Source organism: Triturus cristatus, chromosome 3_1 (genome assembly GCF_964204655.1).
Source record: "Triturus cristatus chromosome 3_1, aTriCri1.1, whole genome shotgun sequence".
NCBI classification, from domain to species: domain Eukaryota; kingdom Metazoa; phylum Chordata; class Amphibia; order Caudata; family Salamandridae; genus Triturus; species Triturus cristatus.
In genome coordinates, this window is record NC_140583.1 from 1045976037 (window position 1) to 1045997104 (window position 21068).

At 48.9% G+C, this 21068-nt stretch overlaps 1 protein-coding gene across 1 annotated transcript in view; it reads right to left on the reverse strand.

The window, feature by feature from the left end:
- The window catches only part of ALG9 (ALG9 alpha-1,2-mannosyltransferase), a 640871-nt gene that overhangs the window by 538311 nt on the left and 81492 nt on the right, over window positions 1-21068 (reverse strand). Inside the window, exon 7 of the mRNA XM_085645802.1 lies at window positions 5662-5749. Within this exon, the coding sequence (XP_085501928.1) occupies window positions 5662-5749 (88 nt within the window). The remainder of the gene's footprint in view (window positions 1-5661; window positions 5750-21068) is intronic.

Below are 21068 nucleotides of genomic sequence, written 5' to 3' on the forward strand. Positions count from 1 at the left end.
GTTCCACGGAACCGGAACTGCCTTAATAAAAGCTACAGAGGACATAAGAGTGATCCGGGACCAGGGAGGTACAGCAATACTCGTACTGCTCGATCTGTCGGCAGCCTTCGACACGGTCGACCACAAGATCCTGGTCGACCGTGCCGAAAAGCTGGGCATCCGCCACATAGCTAGAAATCTGCTCTCCTCCTTCTTGGCAGGTAGATCACAGGTGGTCACACTGGGGCCCTTCCAATCGCACAAGCTGTCACTACCGTGTGGGGTTCCCCAAGGCTCATCCCTTAGTCCGACACTATTCAATATCTACGTGTCGGACCTGGCCTCTGTCATCAAGGCCTATGGGATGAGCCTTACTTCGTACGCAGATGACACCCAGCTTGTGTTGGCCATTAACGGGAATGGAGACAAGGTAGCTGAAAACTTCCAAGAGGGCATGCGGGCGATCGGTGAGTGGATGGCCTCTAACTGTCTAAAGTTAAATGCCGAAAAAACAGAGGTCGTCATACTTGGACATCTCTCCCCAGGATGGTCAAACACCTGGTGGCCCCCTACACACGGAACACCACCTACACCAGCCATCACCGTCAGAAATCTGGGGGTGATTTTTGACGATAAATTAAATTTTATGGCACACTCAAATAAAATAGCAGCAACAGCCCATCACAAACTTAGGCTGATCAAGAAAATCATGCCGTTTTTACCAACCTCAGCAGGTAAGACGCTGATAAGCGCCCTCGTGCTGTCATCTCTTGACTACTGTAACGGCTTATTCATCAACGCCCAAGCAAGAGTGACCAACAAAATGCAGACCATCCAGAATGCTGCAGCCCGCCTCCTGTCTGGAATCCCTAAGTTCTCACCAATCTCGGAGACTATAAGAGACTTACATTGGCTCAAGATTCGAAACAGGATCAAGTTTAAAGCGCTGTGCATACTCTATGAAGCATTGCACAACTGTGGTCCACATTTCCTGAAATCCCATCTCAGACACCAGTCCTCCATAAGATCGCTCCGATCTAATAACCTTAAAATCCTTCAAATACCACGAACAAAAACAGTTAACTGGGGCGATAGACGCTTCCTTGTGGCAGCTCCCAGGTTATGGAACTCCCTGCCAGCATCCATCAAAGACAGCCCATCCCTGATGCATTTCCGTAGAAAGATAAAGACCTGGCTGTTTGATCAAGAATAGTTACCGGCTCAACCTCGGGAATACATTCAAAGTTTCTAGCGCCGAGACGCCTACGGGCAACTGTACGCGCTGTATAAATCTCAAAAATAAATAAATAAATAAATAAATAAATAAATAAATCTCTGAACCAGTCCACCATAATTCCATGGTCGACCGTGTCAAAAGCCGCGGAAAGCTCTAGCAGCAGCAGGGCCTGAGCTGTACCCTTATCAGCTTCCTTTCCTAATTCGACCAATACCGACAGAATAACCATCTCCGTAGAGTGAGATGGATGAAATCCCGCTTGATGGGGGTCAAGGAACTGAGATTGTTAGATGAATGAGCATGAGCATTTCGCTACATGAGATTTCAGTATTATTTTAGTCGGATAAGGAAGCAGAGATATTGGACGATAATTAAGTAGGGCCAAGGGGTCGGCCCCAGGTTTTTTCAGAAGGGGGACTACAGTAGATTTTTTAAAGGCTCTGGGGACACGGCCCTGCTTCAGTGATTCATTCAGAAGACGGAGAGCGGGGGTAGGGTTTGCAGTGAACACTTCCTTAAGGAAGTGTGGTGGACAGCTGTCGGTGGGGAAGCCAAATTTAACCCTGCCCAAGAGTTCAAGGAAGGCTTCACTGCTAATCAGTGGGAATTGGTATAAAGAGTTAAGGTTCCCCGAGGGCGTAGGCAAGGCCTCATATGTAGGACTTATGACGATACTGATTTTGATCTTAGCAATTTTGTCAATGAAGAAGACGTTCAATGAGTTGCAGAGTGACTGGGATGTCACTGGTTTTATTGTGACTCTAGCAGGGTTTGATAACTCGGTGACAATGAGAATATGTCTTTTGATTTGTTAGTGGAGTTCATAATCTTCGCAGAGAAACTGGCCTGATTTGGATCGCTTTATTATAGTTCTTTAGTTGAGATCGGTAGGAGAATTTCATTAGAGGGAGTAGTTCAGTCTCCACCTTCTTTCTAATTGGCGCAAGGCCAGTTTCTGGATTTTTAGGTCGTCGGAGAACCATCTCTGTGCCTCATGGTGCCTTGCAACTCTAATTATCCTGTGAGGGGCATATTTATTACTAGCTGCAGTTAGCCAGTCTGTCATAGCTTTTGCAGTAAGGTCTAGGTCAATAGATGACTGATCAATATGAGCTGTATCTGTCAATAATTTGCAAAAGGCATTAATGATGACATTGTTCCATTTCCTTGCCTTCAGGCCTCCTTAGGCTGAGGGTTTACTTGTGATTACTTTGCTAATCACGAATTTTATAAAGAAATGGTCAGCACAGGTGTATGGGGACACTGTCAAATTGGATATTGCAAGATTGGATGTCCAGATTTGATCTAATATATGTCCCTTAATATGTGTGGGGGAAGTTACATGCTGAATACAATTCAGCCCGTTGAGTAGATAAATCATTTTGGCGGAATGCGGGCAGCCCTCCATGTCATTGGCCCAATAATTAAAATCACCAAGGAGTAAAATGTTTGCATGATTCATCTGTTCTCCCAATTTTTGAGGAAAGAGCAGCATTATCGGGGTGGGGGGGAGGTCTGTAGAGCAGTACACAGACTAAAGGTGCCGAGGCCGAATCTAGTTTAATAACTAGACTATCTACTGAGGTTAGTTATATCTAGAGTGGTAAGTCTAGTAAAGTTAAGATCTTTACAGATTATAGCAGCTACCCCACCATCTTTTTTATCGATTGGTCAGTCAAAATGTCTGGGGTTGAGTCTGGGGTAAGCCAGGTTTCGGTTAGTAGGAGAATGTCAGGCTTTGTAGAGTCTAGAAGGTGAAAAATATTCAGTTTGTGTTTTACTAGGGAGACTGTGTTTAAATACGCAATTATTCGATTATGTGTCCCCTGGCAGTCTTGCCTTTGTGTGAGTGTCCTAGCAGGGGACCAGTTATCAAATTCGGGAAAAGCGTCCCTGAGCTTCATGATGTTTGATTTAATCAGTCTGTCGCCCGTGTGAGGATTTAAATGAAGGTTTGTGGAGTGGAGTTGCTCGAGTTCCCTCAAGGTGTATCTCAAGAATTGGGCATAGTGGCTGGCCCCTGGCCGCAGATCGGCATTGACGGGCGCATACGGGCTTGCCTTTGGCACTCGGCCGAGTCACGGAGCAGTCTGTGCCCAAATCAATCGGGTAAGAGTCAATTTAAAAAAAGTTAACTTTGATTTAAAAATATGTCAAATTCAATCACAGTTAAAACAACAATTGTCTTTTCGCAAGGCCGCAGCAGTCTCCTAAACTGCCGGCTCCCACGCTGCGACCGGCATTAAATGGCCGGATCGCAGCTTAACTCCTCCCGCTTTGCTGATTGGCCGCCGCCACTGGGCGAGCCCCCAGGAAGTATGCTCGGCACTCGGCCGAGTCAAGGAGCAGCCTGTGCCCAAATCAATCAGGCAAGAGTCAATTTAAAAAAAGTGAACTTAAGTTTAAAAACTTGTCACATTCAATCACAATTAAAACAACAATTGGCTTTTCGCGAGGCCGCAGCAGTCTCCTATACTCCTACATCTACATACCACAGAAACACTAGAGGTCCACCTAGGCCAAACTTCTTATGGTACATTGCATCATGCGAGCTCGACAAGGTGGCAGATCTTTTGTTTTTCTGACAGCTAGGTCCTCGAACACTCTCTTTTTCAATAAGAGATACAAGTTTGTTGATTGTTTCAGAAAATAACTGAAAACCTGGTTGTTTAATTCTGTGTAATTCAGCCATCAATGTCTGCAGATCCATTTTTAGCACCAGGACACCCTCATGGGTAGCAGTGCTCCTTATAAATAATTTTGTATTTCATTACAACTATGTAGTTTACAAACTGAACATTCTAATGGGCAATGTAGGGCACCTTTTGCATTCAAAACATGTTTTGTTTAATATATAGTCATCAAAAAAATACACAAAGAATAGAATTATATCATATCAATTGGTCTTTGATAATTCGCATTGTACAACTCAGTTTACACAGTTTAAAAATGCAATGTGAAGACTGTAATTTTGTTTTAAGGTGAAACATGAGGACAGAAAGCAAAGGCAGAAAGTAAATAAAAGAATAGGGTAGTTCAGTATTTTATATATAAATCTGAAAGACAATTACATATAAATTTCATTGCGCAGTAGAAAGATAAAATCACATTTCTTAAGCACATCTTTCGACATGCATAGTACGCAAGCTAAATTTGTTATGCGCCCTGAGAGCTTCATATATAAGGTGCTTCATAAACTAACTTTTTTAGTTTCTCCCTTGCTGGGATAGTAATTAGTCTTTGGATCCAATGCTCACATATATTATATGACTTCTATAAAAACAATATCCTTGTCTCTTATCCAGCACCAGACAATACCCAATGTTAACCCTATCCAGGACCCAAATTCAACACCATTAAGACAACATATGCTCTTAGCATACACATACATTATTTTTTCTATCTAGTGAAAATAGGCAGCATATAAAACAACCTTCAACAACCCAGATTCAAATACAATATAATTACATTTCTCAAAAGTATCAGAGTTAGGACTTATTTCTCAGTATATTGGAGGTTAGGATGGATGCAGGAGGTCACAGTCTGGGTGGCCAACAGCTGCCTTCAGCTCAACGCCGAGAAGACAGAAGTCCTCGTCCTCGGAACCACCCCTTCAGCATGGGACAACACCTGGTGGCCGACAGCCCTCAGAAGCCCACCGACCCCCTCGAACCACGCCAAAAACCTCGACATCGTACTCGACTCATCCCTCACCATGAACTGACATCAACGCTGACGCCTCCAACTGCTTCAACACCCTCCGTATCCTCCGCAAGACCTTCAAATGGATACCCCCAGAGTCAAGGAAGACAGTCAGCCACGCACTCATCACCAGCAGACTGGACTATGGAAACGCACTATACGCCGGCATAAACAAGTCCCTATTCCGAAAACTCCAGACGATACAGAATACCGCCACCCGACTTGTCCTCGGCATCCCCCGGCACGAACACATTAGCCAACACCTTCGAATGCTCCACTGGCTCCCCGAGGAGAAAAGAGTCACCTTGAAAATCCTCACCCATGCCTACAAATGTCTACACAACACCGGACCCAAATACCTCAATGACAGAATCAATTTCTACGTACCCAAAAGAAACCTCCGATCTTCCAACCTCGCACTCGCCAAAACCCCGCGCATCCGCAGAGCCAGAGCAGGTGGAAGATCCTTCTCCCACATTGCGGTCAAAACCTGGAACGAGGTCCATCTAGACATCAGACTCGCCCCCTCCCTGAACACCTTCAGGAAGTCCCTCAAGACCTGGCTCTACGGCTAACGGATCTGCGACCCCCCCCCCCCCAGCACCTTGAGACCCTCACGGGTGAGTAGCGTGCTTAACAACCCCTGACTGATTGATTGATTGAGGCTACATTTTGAAAAACTAAAAGCAAAATTTATTTTTCAACAGATTTCATACTTAGGGATAAAGGGTATTTCCACTTACCAAAAGCAATATTAGCGCCACCAAACACCAGTTTATAAAGCTCTTCCATTTCCTTTTCATTACTAGTAAATCAAAAGCAATGGGTAACCTAGAAAACATTGCAATGCATGTTAATAATAAAAGGTACAACCAATGGAAAAATAACATTGTCGAAGCCATAGCAGGGAATTAATATTAAACAAAGCCATTCTAGTTAGTGAGAGATTTCACACATATCAATATTATATCAATTCTAAAATAATTCAACTTTAAGAAGCATTGTATTTCCATTTTGCAATTAACCGTGACTTTTGAGTGAAATCATCTACAGCAGCATGTATCTATTACCATGTATACATCTCATCTACTCCATACAGAAAACTAAACTGCAAATGACAAAGAAATGCTATTTCTGAGGAAGTTAACCAGAAAATATTACATGTGTTTGGGTGGGAGTCATTTTCAGTTCCACTTGTGCAATCATGTTCACGATCCAGCATGTTTTGCAACTTGACCTATCTTCTAGGTAAGAAATTCTCTCTATCATCCCCCATCACTTTGATTGAGTTTTCTAACAATACCATTCTATTGCAAACCTGTGCAAATCTAATTTGCTTTCATAAAATGGGTATACTGTAAAAAAAAGTCTACCATGATTTACACACGAGCTTGATGATTTGCTCACACTAGCGTGAAATATGAAGGTTGAGGTACTACTCTTCTTTCCTTCCGAATAATTTTTTCAGTGCCATACTTGAAAGTAGTAGTCTTTTTAAACTTTATATTTTTACGCACTCTTTAAATATGGGGACGTTTTTTCATTCAATGCAGGTCAGGTAAGTGTTTATTGCTACAGTGTTAAAGTGTTGATGTAAAGAAAAAAAAAAGGTATGGTGTTTTTTTTTTTTGTTTTTTTGTCCTCATATGCCACCAAGGTTCTATATGCGCAATCAATAGGTTTACAAGCGATATGCTGTCACAGTTCATACCAACTGGAAGGGACAGACATAGAGCGAGAGCCTCGTCCCACAGCGATAGTGCTTGACATACCAGCGATCACTATACCATAACCTCAGGAGTTCAGCCAGAGTGCTGCCAGAGTGCTGAAGAAGGAATCAGAGCACCGTTTATACCTAGGAATGGGATAGATGGCTTTATCATTGGACCTGGGGGAAAAAGAAAAAAAAAAAAACCCAGAACCTCACTGATCCCATTCAAGAAGGTGCCAAAAAGATCTTTTGTCTGGGTTCCCTGCTCTAGCCAAATCAAACTTAGAAACCTGCAGGGCAGAGGCGTACCATTCATTGATAGAAGGAGGTAAAGGGTCCTTCCACTTCCTGCATATCTCCCTTCTAGCCAGTAGTATAGCGTAAAATACTAGCTTCTGGTGGCTTGAGCAAGATGGCCGATCGGACTTAATCCGAGTCGGCTCCCGCACCACCCCGGGCTTATACCGGCTACAAAGCTGTTCCTGGGTGGGACCAACGCACTCGGTATGCGTAGGCGAGCTGATGGGTACCGGTAGACCGGGCCGAATCCCGCTGAGAGGCTGACGGAGCGCCCGGGACCCGCGACGGCGGCGGCGCAGCCGATGCGCAAGATGGCTGACGGGCCCGCGTGCCCGGGCTGAGGACGAGTGCAGCTGCGGCTCCCTGGGTGCATTTGTGGAGGCGCGGACCCGGAGGGGGAGAGGAGCGGACCCCCGAGGCTGCTGTCTCAGCGGAGATCGGGACTCTCGATGCAGCGGCCACATTGAGCGGGGAGCGGAGAGTGAGCGACGGAGGCACGGTGAGGAGCGGGAGGAGGACTGACCAGGCGGCCCCAAGAGAATGCATGAGCATGGCCTGAACGAGCGGAGGGGTGGCGGGTGAGCCGCCCTCCGTGTCCCAGCTACCCGGGAGCGCTAGTGGGGGGCCGTCCCCTCGTGGTTGTGCCGGGGGCCCTCGACAGAACCGCGTCTGCGGCGCACCTCCCCCTCGGGCGGCGGAGAGAAACTTTGCAAGGGGACACACTGGCATTGGACGGGGGGACCGGAGGAGGCTCCCCGTCGCACCAACACCGATTGGCGGGTCCCCGGAGGCACAACGGAGACCGTGGTGAGAGGGGCCGGGAGCGACTGAGGTGTGCTGTCGGAGCGGGCTGAGGCCCCGGGTGCTGATCCGGGGGGCCCTGCACGTGCGAGCCGCGGACGGAGCCGGTCAGGGGCGGCCATATGCCTGCTAAGAAGAATCAAGCAAGACGCAACGCCTCCGTCACAGCCTTCTTCGGTCCAGCGGATAGGGGGCCGCCGGGGACCCCGGCAGAAGCCCCGGGCAAGATGGCGCTCACTAAGGAGGACCTTCTGGCCTCACTACGGGACTTCAAAGCGGAGCTGCGGGAGGAGATAGGCCGGGATGTCCAGCGCTCGATTGACCAGCTGCGCTCGGACTTGCGCGACCAGCTATCCGGCCTCAGGCAAGACGTCGACGCGGTGGGCACGCGAGTGGTGGAGTTGAAGGCCCGCCATCAGGATTTGGAAGGCAGGACCACGGATCACTCGCGCCGGATTCAAGCCCTCCAAGATCAACTGACGCTAACGCAGGTCAAGGCGGAAGACCTGGAGAATCGCGCTCGTTGCGATAACATCCGCGTGCGCCACCTGGAAGAGCGGGCGGAGGGTCCAGACCTGGAGGCATTCCTGCAGGGCCTCTTCGCGGAGGTGGTGAAGCCGCAGACCCTCAAGATCAAACTTGACCGGGCACACAGGGTGGGCTTCTTGGCGCCGGGAGATAAGCGGAGGCCGAGAGACATACTGGCTAAATTTCACTCCTACAAAATCAAGGAGGCCGTCCTAGCGGCGGCCCGAGCGTCTGCGGAGGTGTCGTTCCAGGGATTTACGTGCGCGCTGTACCAAGACCTATCCCCGGCGACATTGGCGAGGCGCCAGTCCTTTCGGCCTCCAACTGCCAAATTGAGAGCGGAGCACATTAGGTACTGTTGGACTTTCCCCTTTGGCCTCTCATTTGAATACCAGAACAAGCAACGAACTGTGACGGACTTGGCGGCCGGCAGGGCCATTCTGGGACTTTCCCCCATCAGAAGGAGAGCAGGCGGAGGGGGGGACTTCCACATCTGACGGAGCCGGGGCGAGGGCCGGAGAGTGGGCCACGGTGGGTCGGGCACCGCCCAGGTGACTCCGCGGGTGCCGCCATCTGGAGAATGCTTTAACAAGCGGAGGGGGTCCCTGTGCACCTGTCGTGAACTCCTGCGGCCTCGCCTGCTCACTGCCTCGTCGGGCCAGGTGGCCATTATGGAAGCGGCAGTATCGCTGGACACTGGACTACCGGTATGGGCCTGTTGGGGGGCCTAGGAACAACAGTTGAGGATGCTTTCCTCATTTCTTTTCTATGCATAGTGATATATTTGCTGCCGGGGTGGGGGTGGGCGGGTTGCCATGACCCTCCGAGTGATTCCCACTTGGATGTTGTGTAGAGTTGGGGTATCTTGGTTATTTTTATTCCTTTTTTTTTCTCTCCCTTTCTTCTTTTTCTTCCTTTCTTCTCTTGACATGGAGGGCGGGGGGGTCGTCCGGGGGGGGGGGGGGGGGGATTGGAGGAGCGGAGGGGCACACTATGGGCTTGACTGCTGACGGTTACTCTCATTCACCTACACGATGGCTGTATCCATAGGCTCCTGGAATGTTCAAGGGCTTAATCCCCCCCAGAAGTGACAGAGGGTGATGAAGTACATATCGGACCACCACCTAGACCTAGTTGCACTGCAGGAAACACATCTGCGTAGAGGGGAGGACACCAGGCTGAGGCATAGGTCATACCCACTCATGTACAGTTCCTCCGCCACCACCAAACACAGGGGGGTAACATTGCTGTTTCATAGCGGAGTGAAGTTCCAACCATTGGAGGTATGCTCGGATAAGACGGGGAGATGGGTGATGGTGAAGGGGGTTCTGAGGGGACAGACCTGCACTTTCATTTCCCTCTACGCGCCCAATACGGGTCAGGCGGGATTCTTGTCCACTTTTTGTTCGAAATTGGAACAGTTTGCGGAGGGCTCGGTTGTCCTGATGGGGGACTTTAATCTGGTATGGCACACAGTGTTGGATAGCTCGCATTCCCAGAGGGCGGAGTCGGGAACTTTCTCCGCGGCTTCTAGGCAACGCTTCTCCGATTTGGGCCTTTGCGACGCCTGGCGCACCCTTCATCCTTCCACGAAGGATTACACCCATTTCTCGCATGTTCATCAGTCATATTCGTGGTTGGACTATATTTTTATTGATCGCTCTCTGTCGGGGGCTTTACAAGATGCCCGGATTTTCCAGCTCTCCATCTCGGACCATAGTATGGTCACGATCACACTTTACTGGACGAGCCCCCGGGATCGGCCGCGGAAGTGGTACTTCCCTGCCTCCCTCACTAGGGACATAGTGCTGCGCGCATCCCTGAGGGAGGCTATCGACGACTACTTTGCCCTCAACGGGGCGGACGAGACCTCGGAGCTGATCCGGTGGGACGCATTTAAGGCGGTTCTCCGGGGTAAGTGCATCGCACTCAACTCCGCGCTCAACCGGCAGAGAGCAGCGGAACGGGAACGCCTGGAGGTAGAGCTGGGAGCGGCGGAGCAGGCCCATAAGGCCAAGCCATCTCGCCTCACCTTGCGGCCTCTTACGGCTCTGAGGGGCAAACTGAAGTCTATCTACGCCAACAGGGCTGAGCTTACTCTCTTGCGTCTCTGCCACACCTCGTATACGCAGGGGAACAAGATCGGGAGACACCTGGCCCGCCAACTCCGAGTTGAACGGGATCCCGCGGACGTGGTGATTCGCTCCGACGCGGGGAAGGCGGACTGCTTCCGCTCCTTCTACAACAAGTTGTACTCGTCGGATGCCTTGGACAGTCCAGCGCAAGAAGATTATTTTCAGGGGTTACAGCTTCCCCAGGTTGCCGCTGCCGCCAATGCGGATCTCTGCGCCCCCATTTCGTTGGAGGAGGTCACCAGGGCCATCATGGCGCTCAAATTAAATAAAGCCCCTGGTCCCGATGGCGCCGGATCTGGCTCCACGCCTGCAAGCTCTTTTCAACGCCGTCATCACTCAGGGGGTGGTCTCTCCGTCCATGGCGGAGGCGGTTATTACGGTCCTCCCAAAGCCGGGGAAATCCAGGGACCACTGTTCCACTTATCGCCCAATTGCGCTTCTTAACCTAGACGCTAAATTGTATTCCTCTATTCTGGCCGCTAGGCTCAATCCTCTTATGACAGCGCTGATACATCCCGACCAATCAGGTTTCATTCCAGGGAGGCAAACGCATGATAACACACGACGTATTGTACATCTCATAGAAAAAGCCTCTAGGAGGCACTTGCCGGCCATCCTGGTTGGTTTGGATGCCGAGAAGGCGTTCGACCGGGTGGACTGGGGCTTTCTCTTCTCCACCATGCGTCGGATGGGCTTTGCGGACGCCTTTATCGCCATGATTCAGGCCAACTATCGGATCCCAACGTCGCGTGTTCAGGTCAATGGGACTTGTTCGGCTCCGTTCCCCTTCTCTAGGGGCACCAGGCAGGGTTGCCCTTTATCCCTCCTCCTGTTTGCCTTGAGCATTGAGCCCCTGGCGATGGCCATTCGACACAACACGCAGATAACGGGGATTCCATTCGCGGGAGAGGACCATAAGATCTCCCTATTTGCAGATGATGTACTCCTCTCCCTCACGTACCCCTCCGCGTCGCTCCCGTCTCTCAACGCAGCAAAGCGTCGTTATGAACAGGTGGCGGGGTTCAAGATTAACCAGGACAACTCGTACATCCTTAATCTTACGCTTCAGGGTGATGAGCTCTCGCACATCCAGCAGATCACGCCTTTTCGTTGGGCAGCTACGTCGCTCCAGTATCTGGGAGTTCAGCTCACCCCTTCCGTAGATGACCTATATAAGGCCAACTTCCCCCCCCCGCTTACGCACATCAAGGCCGACCTAGCGCGCTGGAAGCCACTGTTTATCTCTTGGATGGGGCGTATCCATTCGCTTAAAATGACAATATTGCCGAAACTGCTCCATTTGTTTCAAGCCCTCCCAATTGATGTCCCCCTCTCTTTTTTCTCGACCATGCGCTCCCTCTGCTCTCGCTACATCTGGCAGGGGGGAAGAGCCCGCCTGTCATTTGCCATGCTGCGGAGGCCTCGCTCTGCGGGCGGGGCGGGCCTCCCCGACTTCCACCTTTACTATAAGGCGGCGCAACTGCGCGTATTGATAGAATGGTCGAAGAGAGAATCGGATAAACATTGGCTCCATATGGACAGGTCGGTGGCGGTCGGACTATATGGGATATAGCGTAGCGCCCGAAACGCGAGAGACCGGTCAAAGCGTACATCAGCACGCCCACCAAAACGACGTTGCGGGTTTGGGACACCTTGGCGGAGGACGAGCGGTGGACCACTTTCCCTTCCCCCCACACCCCTATTCATGGGTTGGCTGCCTTTCCGCCGGCGTTCGCTAGGGGGCCCTTCGCGGCTTGGGAGGAGGGGGGTGTCTAATGGTAGGACATCTCTTTAGGGGGTCACGGTTGATGTCTTTTTCCGAATGCAGGACCGACTTTAGCCTTCCGCAAACTGAACACTTTAGATACCTCCAGCTCAAGCACTGGCTCCAATCACAGGCGGTCCAGGCGGCAATCCACAGGCCCCAGACACCATTTGAAAGATTTGTACGCATTACCACCACCATGAGGGGAGCCATCTCATTTCTCTATGGGCACCTTTTGGCCACTGTGGTCTCCCCATCCCCGCGATTCAAGGCTAAATGGGAAGGGGTGCTACTTAGACCAATTGAGGAACGGGAGTGGGAGGCTCTGTGGTCGGACATATCTAAACACAACCATTCGATTGAATTGCGGGAGGCCCACATGAAGGTAATGGTGGATTGGTACCTATATCCAGCTAAATTGCGGCGTATTTTCCCTGGTACCTCTGACCGCTGCTGGAGGGGTTGTGGGTTGCAGGGGGACTTTCAGCACATCTGGTGGACCTGCCCTACGATCCGCCCCTTCTGGGAGGAGATCCTGGCGCAAATCAAATCTATGTTGGGCTACCCGATCCCCACCTCCATGGCGACGGCACTGTTGGGCCTCCGAGATCCCTCCCTGCGCTACCAAACCAGAGCAGATAAGGCCGTGATGTGGTTGTGCCTGGGGGCGGCGAAAGTGGCTATCGCGGCCAATTGGAAGAAGCAGGCGGCTCCCACGGCCTCGATGTGGCATGCCCGCCTCTGGAGGCTCCTGAGCCTGGAAAGAATGGCGGACATCTTCAGGGATGACTATGCCACCTTTGAACTTAAGTGGGGCCCCCTGGTGAATTTCCTTTCTAGTGGTTTGCCAGCGGCGGTATGTCCGCCCCAGCTTAGGGGCTTGCAGCTGTTTCAGCTATAGGCAGACGCAGCGGCTGTGGGTGGCACCCCCTAATGGTGTGGTTCGCTGTCGCAGGGTCCCTGGGGGAGCCTTTTGGCCTGTGCCCGCTCTGGAGGGACCTCGCCCCTCCCTTGCCCCAGCACCTGAACTCTGGGCCCTCTACCGGAGCCCGTCCCATCTCTTTCTCTATTTCCTAGCTTTCTCTTCCTTCTTTTCTCTTATATTTTGTGGGGTGGGGCGGGTGGGGCGGGAGGGATTGTGGGGAGTTGGGGGGGGGGTTATAAATTGGTTTTGCTGCTTCATGACACCGTATCAGCGGGTGGTTTGGCCTGAGCTCTGAGTACTTGCCGGCGTAGGACGGTTAGAACCCGATTAATGCCCAATGGGGGTCTCCGGGATATAAGTCCCGGGCTTGCATCCTCTCCCTACTTTAGCTTCTCTGTACCCCTCCATTAGCGTGAGTTTTTATGGGGGAGGCTCGCCTCTTCTGGGTCTGTTTAGGGTCGGTACTCTGATGTTGTATCCACTATTGCTTGCCGGTCCACTCGGCTACGAGACACATGTCCTGGTCTGTATTGTTTGTTATGCCTTTTTGGAAGCTAATAAAAACAATTTTGAAAAACAAATACTAGCTTCTTCGCCAAGTTGGAGACCCCCTCTAAGATTCCGAAAATCACCAACTGGAGATCTAAAATTATTTTGGAGTCTATTGAAGACGACAGGATCTTACAAATGGCTTCCCAAAACTGAGACAGAAGAGGGCATTCATAAAACATGTGAATGTCGGAGGCTGCTAGGAGCCCACATCTAGCACACACCACCATATTCCCCTGAATAAATTTAGAAAGTCGGAGGGGAGAGTAGTATGCTCTGTGGATAGTAAAGATGTGGTTCCTACGCAACCACGTTGGTTTCACCACATCCCACAGCAGTCGACAAGATGTACTCCATAGCTCTTGCAAGTTGGTGTTACTTATATCAGCCCCCCGGAGCTCATCTGGAAGCACGAATACTCCGTCCATCTCCTCCAAAATCAGGTTATACCAAGAGGAAATCTCCTTCTTAGCAGGGGGTTTATCAATTAACAAAGTAATAAGGGTACTATAACCACTTAATGGGAACTTATTTTTTCGAGAGGGCTGTGCAGTATAAGAGCGAGACCAGCTGGACATCTGCAGATATTTTAGCCTAGCTAGGCCAGGGCCAATCTTCCTACTCAGACACTCCCAGGAGAGCAGTTCCCCCTCAACAAATAGTTCTCCCCAAACCTCCACCCCTGCCTCTCTAATAGGTACTGCAAGTGAGTCTCCCAACCAGGGTGGATTATCGGGCAGATCCCATAAGGGAGTCCTACAGCTATAGTACCCTATTTTAATGGATTTTGATACCTGGGCCCAAGTCCTTGCCATTCCCAAGAGAATTCTCAATTTAATTTTTTTAAAGAACTTGGGATCTCCAAATTTTAGTAGGAACCCAGACTGGCTAACCCCTTCTCCCATAAGCAAAGTGGTATATAAAGTTCCCACCCCATACTCTAATGGTTTCTTTAACAGCATCCTGGCATGAGATAACTGGAACGCCCAGGCATACACCTGGATGTCCGGGGCAGCCAGCCCCCCCCTTTTCCCAGCGCCTCCTTAACTTATTCCACGAAATTCTTGGAAGATGTTTATTCCAGATAAAGGTGTTAATCTCGGCCTGAAAAGTTTTAATCGGGCTTGGATCAAAATACAGTGGGATAGTGTTAAAAAGAAAGGAAATCTTTGGCAACACAGCCATCTTGACCAAGTTAGCCCTTCCTAGTAGAGACAATGGAAGATGGGACCAAGACTGAAGCAGCTTACGGCAGTCCTTAGCTACCTTGGAAAAATTAGTATTTACGATCTGATCTATATCCTCCACAATATCGAGGCCCAGGTATCTCATCTTATTTCCTGGCCGAATACCCGAGATACAAAAGCTCTGATCCATACCCCAGGTTAACATCTCGGTTTTTGTAGCGTTGATCTCATACCCGGACACTACCCCAAATTCCGAGGCTAGCTTGAATATTTCCGTGAGAGCCGTATGGGCATCAGAGGTAAAGATGAGGATATCGTCAGCGTACAGGGCCACTTTTCTTTCCCAACCCCTGTACGCGAACGCCTTGATGTTAACATTATCCCTCAAATTTTGAGCGAATGGTTCAACGTATAGATCGAAAAGAAGTGGGGAGAGGGGGCAGCCCTGTTGTGTACCCCTCGAGATGTTAAAGGGATCAGATAATATGCCATTGATCAGTACATAGGCACTTGGGTTCCGATATAGTAGACCGATTGCCCGGCAAAACCCTGCTCCCACATTGAACTTTGCCAAGGCCTGCGACAGATACAACCAATTGACTCTGTCGAAGGCCTTGGTGGCATCCAAGGTAAGAACCGCCAGGGGGAGAGACTCCAAAGCTGCCAAGTCGATAGCCCCTATTAAATCAAAAGTTAATTCATATAGCTGTCGCCCCTTGACAAACCCCTTCTTATCCGGGTGTAAGATGTTGGGGGCAACAAGAGCTAATCTGTTGGCCAGAATTGAAGCAAATATTTTATAATCTACATTTAGTATGGAGATTGGCCTATAGGAACCACATGCAGTAGATGGTTTCCCTGGTTTTAAGATTACAGTGATAGACGCACTGTCCCATGACGTCGGGGGCCGACCACCATCCAGTAGAATATCGTTAAATAGTAATACCAAGAAGGAGACAAGTTCCCGCTCCAAGGCTTTGTAGATTTCAGCCGGTAGGCCATCTGTACCAGACACCTTCCCCTTTTTGGCATTGTGTATAGCCTTAATAACTTCCTCCTCCGAGATTTCGCTATCTAACCTCTCGCTTTGCTCTTCAGAAAGTGCTGGAAGAGTAATCTTACTGAGCCAATCTTTAATACTAACTAGGCTGATGTTCTTATCCTCACAATAGATATTTTGAAAGAATTCTCTGAAGGCGGATCTAATATCGTCATCTCGGGAGAGTGGGGAGCCATTGACATTAATCGCCTCGATATTATTACGGACTTGGTCCGTTTTGGTTTTCCATGCCAATAGCTTCCCCGCTCCTTCTCCATACTGGAAATGTGCGAGCTTACTGGCCTCCCATCTTTCTTGTATCCGCTGATTTAAGATAGAAGCTAGGTGGCCTTTTAAAGAAAGTAATCTTCCAGACAGAAAAGAGCGGTCCTCTGCTGTAGTGGAGTCAGCGTCTAGATTTAACTGAATCTTAGCAATATTTGCTTCCACTGATGTCACGGCCTCCCTGTATTCCCTCCTCCTGTGAGCCGTTTTGTTTGTAATAAGGCCTCTCACAAAAGCTTTAGGAGAGTCCCACACCACTCCGATGCTTGCCGATCCTACATTTGTTTTTAAAAAATGGCTCACCTCAGACTTAAAGAAAAGAACATCGTCGGGGTGGGAAAGTAAGGAACGATCAAAGGACCAACTCCTAGCCGGCAAACTTAGCATCGATATAAGCTCCATAGCTACTGCAGAGTGGTCAGATAGATGTAATGGGAGGTATTTAACATCTTTAACAGAATCTACTAAAGTATGGCTGATTAATACAAAGTCTATTCTAGATTGATGGCGATATTTTTGATTTCTATAAGAGATACCCAGCTGTTCACCTGCCCTCAACCTCCAAATATCTACATAGCCATACTGCTTCATTGCATTAAGCAAAAAGACTCTAGATTTTGATGGGATACGAGATCGACTATTATGCGATTTATCCAGAGTGGGGTCTAGGACAATATTAAAGTCACCTGCAAAAATTACAGGCTCTGGGAAAGACAAAAGGTGAGAAAAAATTACCTCCAAAGATGACGGATCGTCCTGATTGGGACCATAATACCCCACGATAGTAAACTGACTACCCAAGACAGAAAGAGAGGCAATAACCCATCTACCAGCTGGGTCGACCTTAAAATCTAACACCCTAGCCCTGAGTTGTTTTTTTAAAGATAAGTGAAACCCCTCTGCAAGTCAAAGACTGAGAAGTGGAGATTGAAAAGTCGATCCACTTATTCTCCTTAACTAGCGCATCCATTTCATCCTGAACCAGATGCGTCTCTTGCAGAATAATAACCTGTGCCTCTGAGTCCCTAAGATATTGTAGTATTTTCCTGGCCCTAGATTTAGTGCGCAGGCCATTTACATTCCAAGATATTATCTTTAAGTTAGCCATTGCCATAACGCCTGTCCTTACTACTGACCTTAACGCCTCTCAACCCCACCCGGGGACTTGGAACATCTCTCGTCTGACCTATCCTAATATCCAATAGCAGCATATCTGAACTTATCCTACACCCAGCAGAATACAATAGAGCACAAGGTTGGCGCATGAGGAATTTTATGAAGCATTTTACCCGGTGACCCCTGTGTCCCCCCTCAACCCCCTCCCTCCCATGGAGAACCCTTGGTGTATCTAACCGGATCGAGTCCAGTAGATAGCACCCCATCTCAAGCTCCCGTGACCACCCTGACTCTGAGCCAAGTTTCCCTCCAAAAGTGACCAAGTTGTACATTTATTCTATAGCAATGTGTAAGTGCAGGTATGTGTGAATGGGAGTTTATGGGTAGAACAAGGAAAAGGAAAAAACAGATTAGAAATCCTACCCTTCACCCAATTTTTTTTTTTTCCCCTTTCTTTTTTTTTTTCTCTTTCTTCCTTCTCTTTCGCCTTTCTCCCCTATCCTCTTTTCCTTCCCTATGATAATTATGTTGTAGCCATAACTACCTTTTCTAATTAACAAAGACTAATTTCAATACCTGCAATTCTGCTAATGTATTTTAACACTCAGGAGCCCTTTCTTGGTCTGAAAATTTACGAAAGGTATATATTAGCCTGCTGCCTTAATACCCAAATCTAAAAGGAGCTCGTCAGCGGCTTGCAATGACCTGATGTTAAACATCTTATTGTTGAACATCACCTTCAGGTCAGCAGGGAACACCAACTGAGCAGTTGCCCCCAACTTTCTAAATGCCTCAAGCCGCCTGCCAAACTCCCACTGTTTCTCTAACGTAACCCTAGAAAGGTCAGATCTGATGAGGAAAGTAAATCCCTTTCCAGGGAGAGATTTTTGTTTTAGGGCTAAGTGGAGGATCTGCTCTTTAAGGGCATAGGTATGGAAGTTAACCATGATTTTGCGGGGCTTAGATCTATGTTGATTTCTCCTGAACGGATCTCTGTGGACCCTCTGAATATCGATGGTCAATTCCTCTAAAGAATCATCGAGACACAACGACTCCTTCAGCAATTGCACCACAAATTTTTTAACATCAGGACCTTCGGAACCTTCTGGTACGTTAAGTATACGGATATTGGATCTTCTGGCGTTGTTTTCTAACAGCTCCATCCTATCAAGTAGGGCCTGATCCTCCTTTTGCAATTTAACAATGTCCTTCCCGGCTTTGTCCAGATGGATAGACATCACAGCAACCGTCTCTTCTAGCTTCCCCGTCCTAGAGGTTAGCCCATCAATCTTTTTGTCTAGAGATTCGCAATAGCTCCGAATGTCCGCCTGATTGGCAGAAGACTCTTCAAATCTTTTTTAATGTCCCGGGATAGGGTTGAAAACATTGCCAGTATAGAGGCCGCAGAGATTATGCCCCCTGTATCTGGATCCACTGGGGTTACCAGTTCGAGAGTAACAGAGTCCCCTGCCCCCCCTCCTTCTCTTGCAATAACATGACTTCCTTCCCCCGGAAGCTCAGGTTCCAGTGGCCTGATCGTGCCACTGGCCAATAAATCGCCCCTAAGTAGATTCAGTGAACCAGGCTGAACCGAATCCACTTCAGAGAAAACACACTCAGAAGTGAGCATAGGATCTGAGTCTCCACCGGAGGGGCCACAAGAGGCAGGGACAAAATCTGAGACTGGGACTTCCAAGACATCTAGGGCATCCGAAACGGGCAAATCATTGGCGCCAGAGTCTATTATTGTCAAGGGGGAAGACATGTCCTGAGCCTCTGCCAAACACAGCACCTGTGGTACAACTTTAAAATATGAGCGCAAGGACGGCGTTATCTTAGAGCTCAAATCAGGTGCCACGTTCAAATCCCTTTTGTGTTTAGCTTTACCCCTGGCCCCGTTTGATCTTGTGCACTTCGACTTCACTTCCGCAGACAAATAAGATGAGGCTTTCTTACCTTCAGGGGGTGTGGGTCCGCTGTGTACCAAATTAGCCAGATTTACCTCCTGTGGAGTAGGGACAGGCTTCTTCCACTGTGCCTTTATGGGCACCTTGCCTCTTCTGCGAGAACCTCTACCTTTGGGTGGCTGCTGATGTAACTGTAAACACTCCTCAGCTGACTCCTCAGAGGCCCCCTCCTCACAGCTATTCCCCTTCTTCGTGCCCTCGGGGCACTCAACTCCCCCTTCACCCTCCACCGCTCCTCGAGAATTATGCTCGAACTTCTGAGCCTGGGACTTAGTGGAAACGCTACATGTAGTAAGCTCCAAACTGCGTGCCTTCCTCCCCCGTCGCAGCTCCAGGGCGGCCACGGACCACAGCCTCAGCCTCAGATCAACCGGTATTGTGATTTGACTAGGGCAAGTAGCACACGCTGCACCGCTGCTACCTCCACCACTGAGCTCGCTACCTCCGGTCATAGAGAGGGAAACGGCGAGCCGTGCCGGACACCAGGTACGTTAGGAGATCGTTAGGGGATCGAAACAAATACTCCGTATTCTTACACGAGTCGGGTCGGAAAAACCGTACTCTTTAAAATTAATACAGCCAAGGCTTTAGCCAAGGATATGTAACGCCGGATTATGGGAAACCTTTTTTAAACGCGTCTAGGCAGAGTACAACAGGAGCTTGATCACAGAGCGCTGCAGCGAGTCAGCCGACTGCCGCCATGTTCTCCCAGGTATGGTGTTATATGAAACAGTAACGGTCTCAAGCTATGGATTAAGCGGAAACATATGGGGGCTCACCCTGCTTAACCAAGGTTTCTACATTGGGGTAAAACAGTGGCACAGTGAAATCAAGAGAAAAAACTCCATATCAGAAGCGGTTCACGCCTGCACAGCACCCAAACAAGGGTGTGGGCTTCCCAGAGATGCACAACCTATAAATCCCCGTCCTATTTAGGGTGCTTAATATTTCCAAAAAACAAGTGGCCAAACGTTGGTAGTCTAAAATTATACACAATATCATATGCAGATAGCACAGCAATTTTGACCATACATCACAGGGAATACAAATGATGAGGCTAAAAGAACACAACAGAAAGTACACGAGTATCAACCATAATGAAGTCCATGCATTTCCCTTTGGCTAGAAAAGAAAATAGGCTGTTCCAGTACATAGACAGGAATAAGCAGCAAGAGGTCAAATGGTGGAGTACCTGGAGGAACTAGTTTTCCAACATGCACTTTTACTGTTAATCTGGCAGGAGCGTACAGCCATTTTCTTTGCCCAAGTACCAGAGCACTCAAATAGATACCGCAAGGTAGCTGGATTTGTAAGTTTCACCAGACATTACTGCACTGTGGTGACCTATAGGAATATAGCAAGGACCCCAGGCTGCAATCTATGGAGACAGTGTTTCTCTTTAGGGTAGTTAATGCACCAACAGAGAAAATTGCCGGAGCTGAAATAGGAATAAAAGCAACCATATACTCTTTGCAACCGAACATCATCGCCAAACATGGACAACAGATGAAAGGAACCTGGGTGGCTGAAGATGGAAAGGAAGACAGAGCATGAAGTTCTCAGCGAGGAAGCAAGAAATCTGCAGGCAACACAGGAAGCCTACTACTCAAAGTAACAGGTTGAAGCCCCCAGCACTTGATGTTTCAAGATACACATAGGAGAAAGGCAAAAAAGGAAATTCAGTCAAAATTGTTTAACGGATTAGAAAGCATTCAAACACTGCAGTCAGGAAAACAGTGAACTATATAGAACCCCCATATCACTGAATCAAAAAATCCCCCAAAACGCAAAGCCTCCATTAAGTCGGTTACCATTTGTTAGATTTATCACGCAATCAAACTG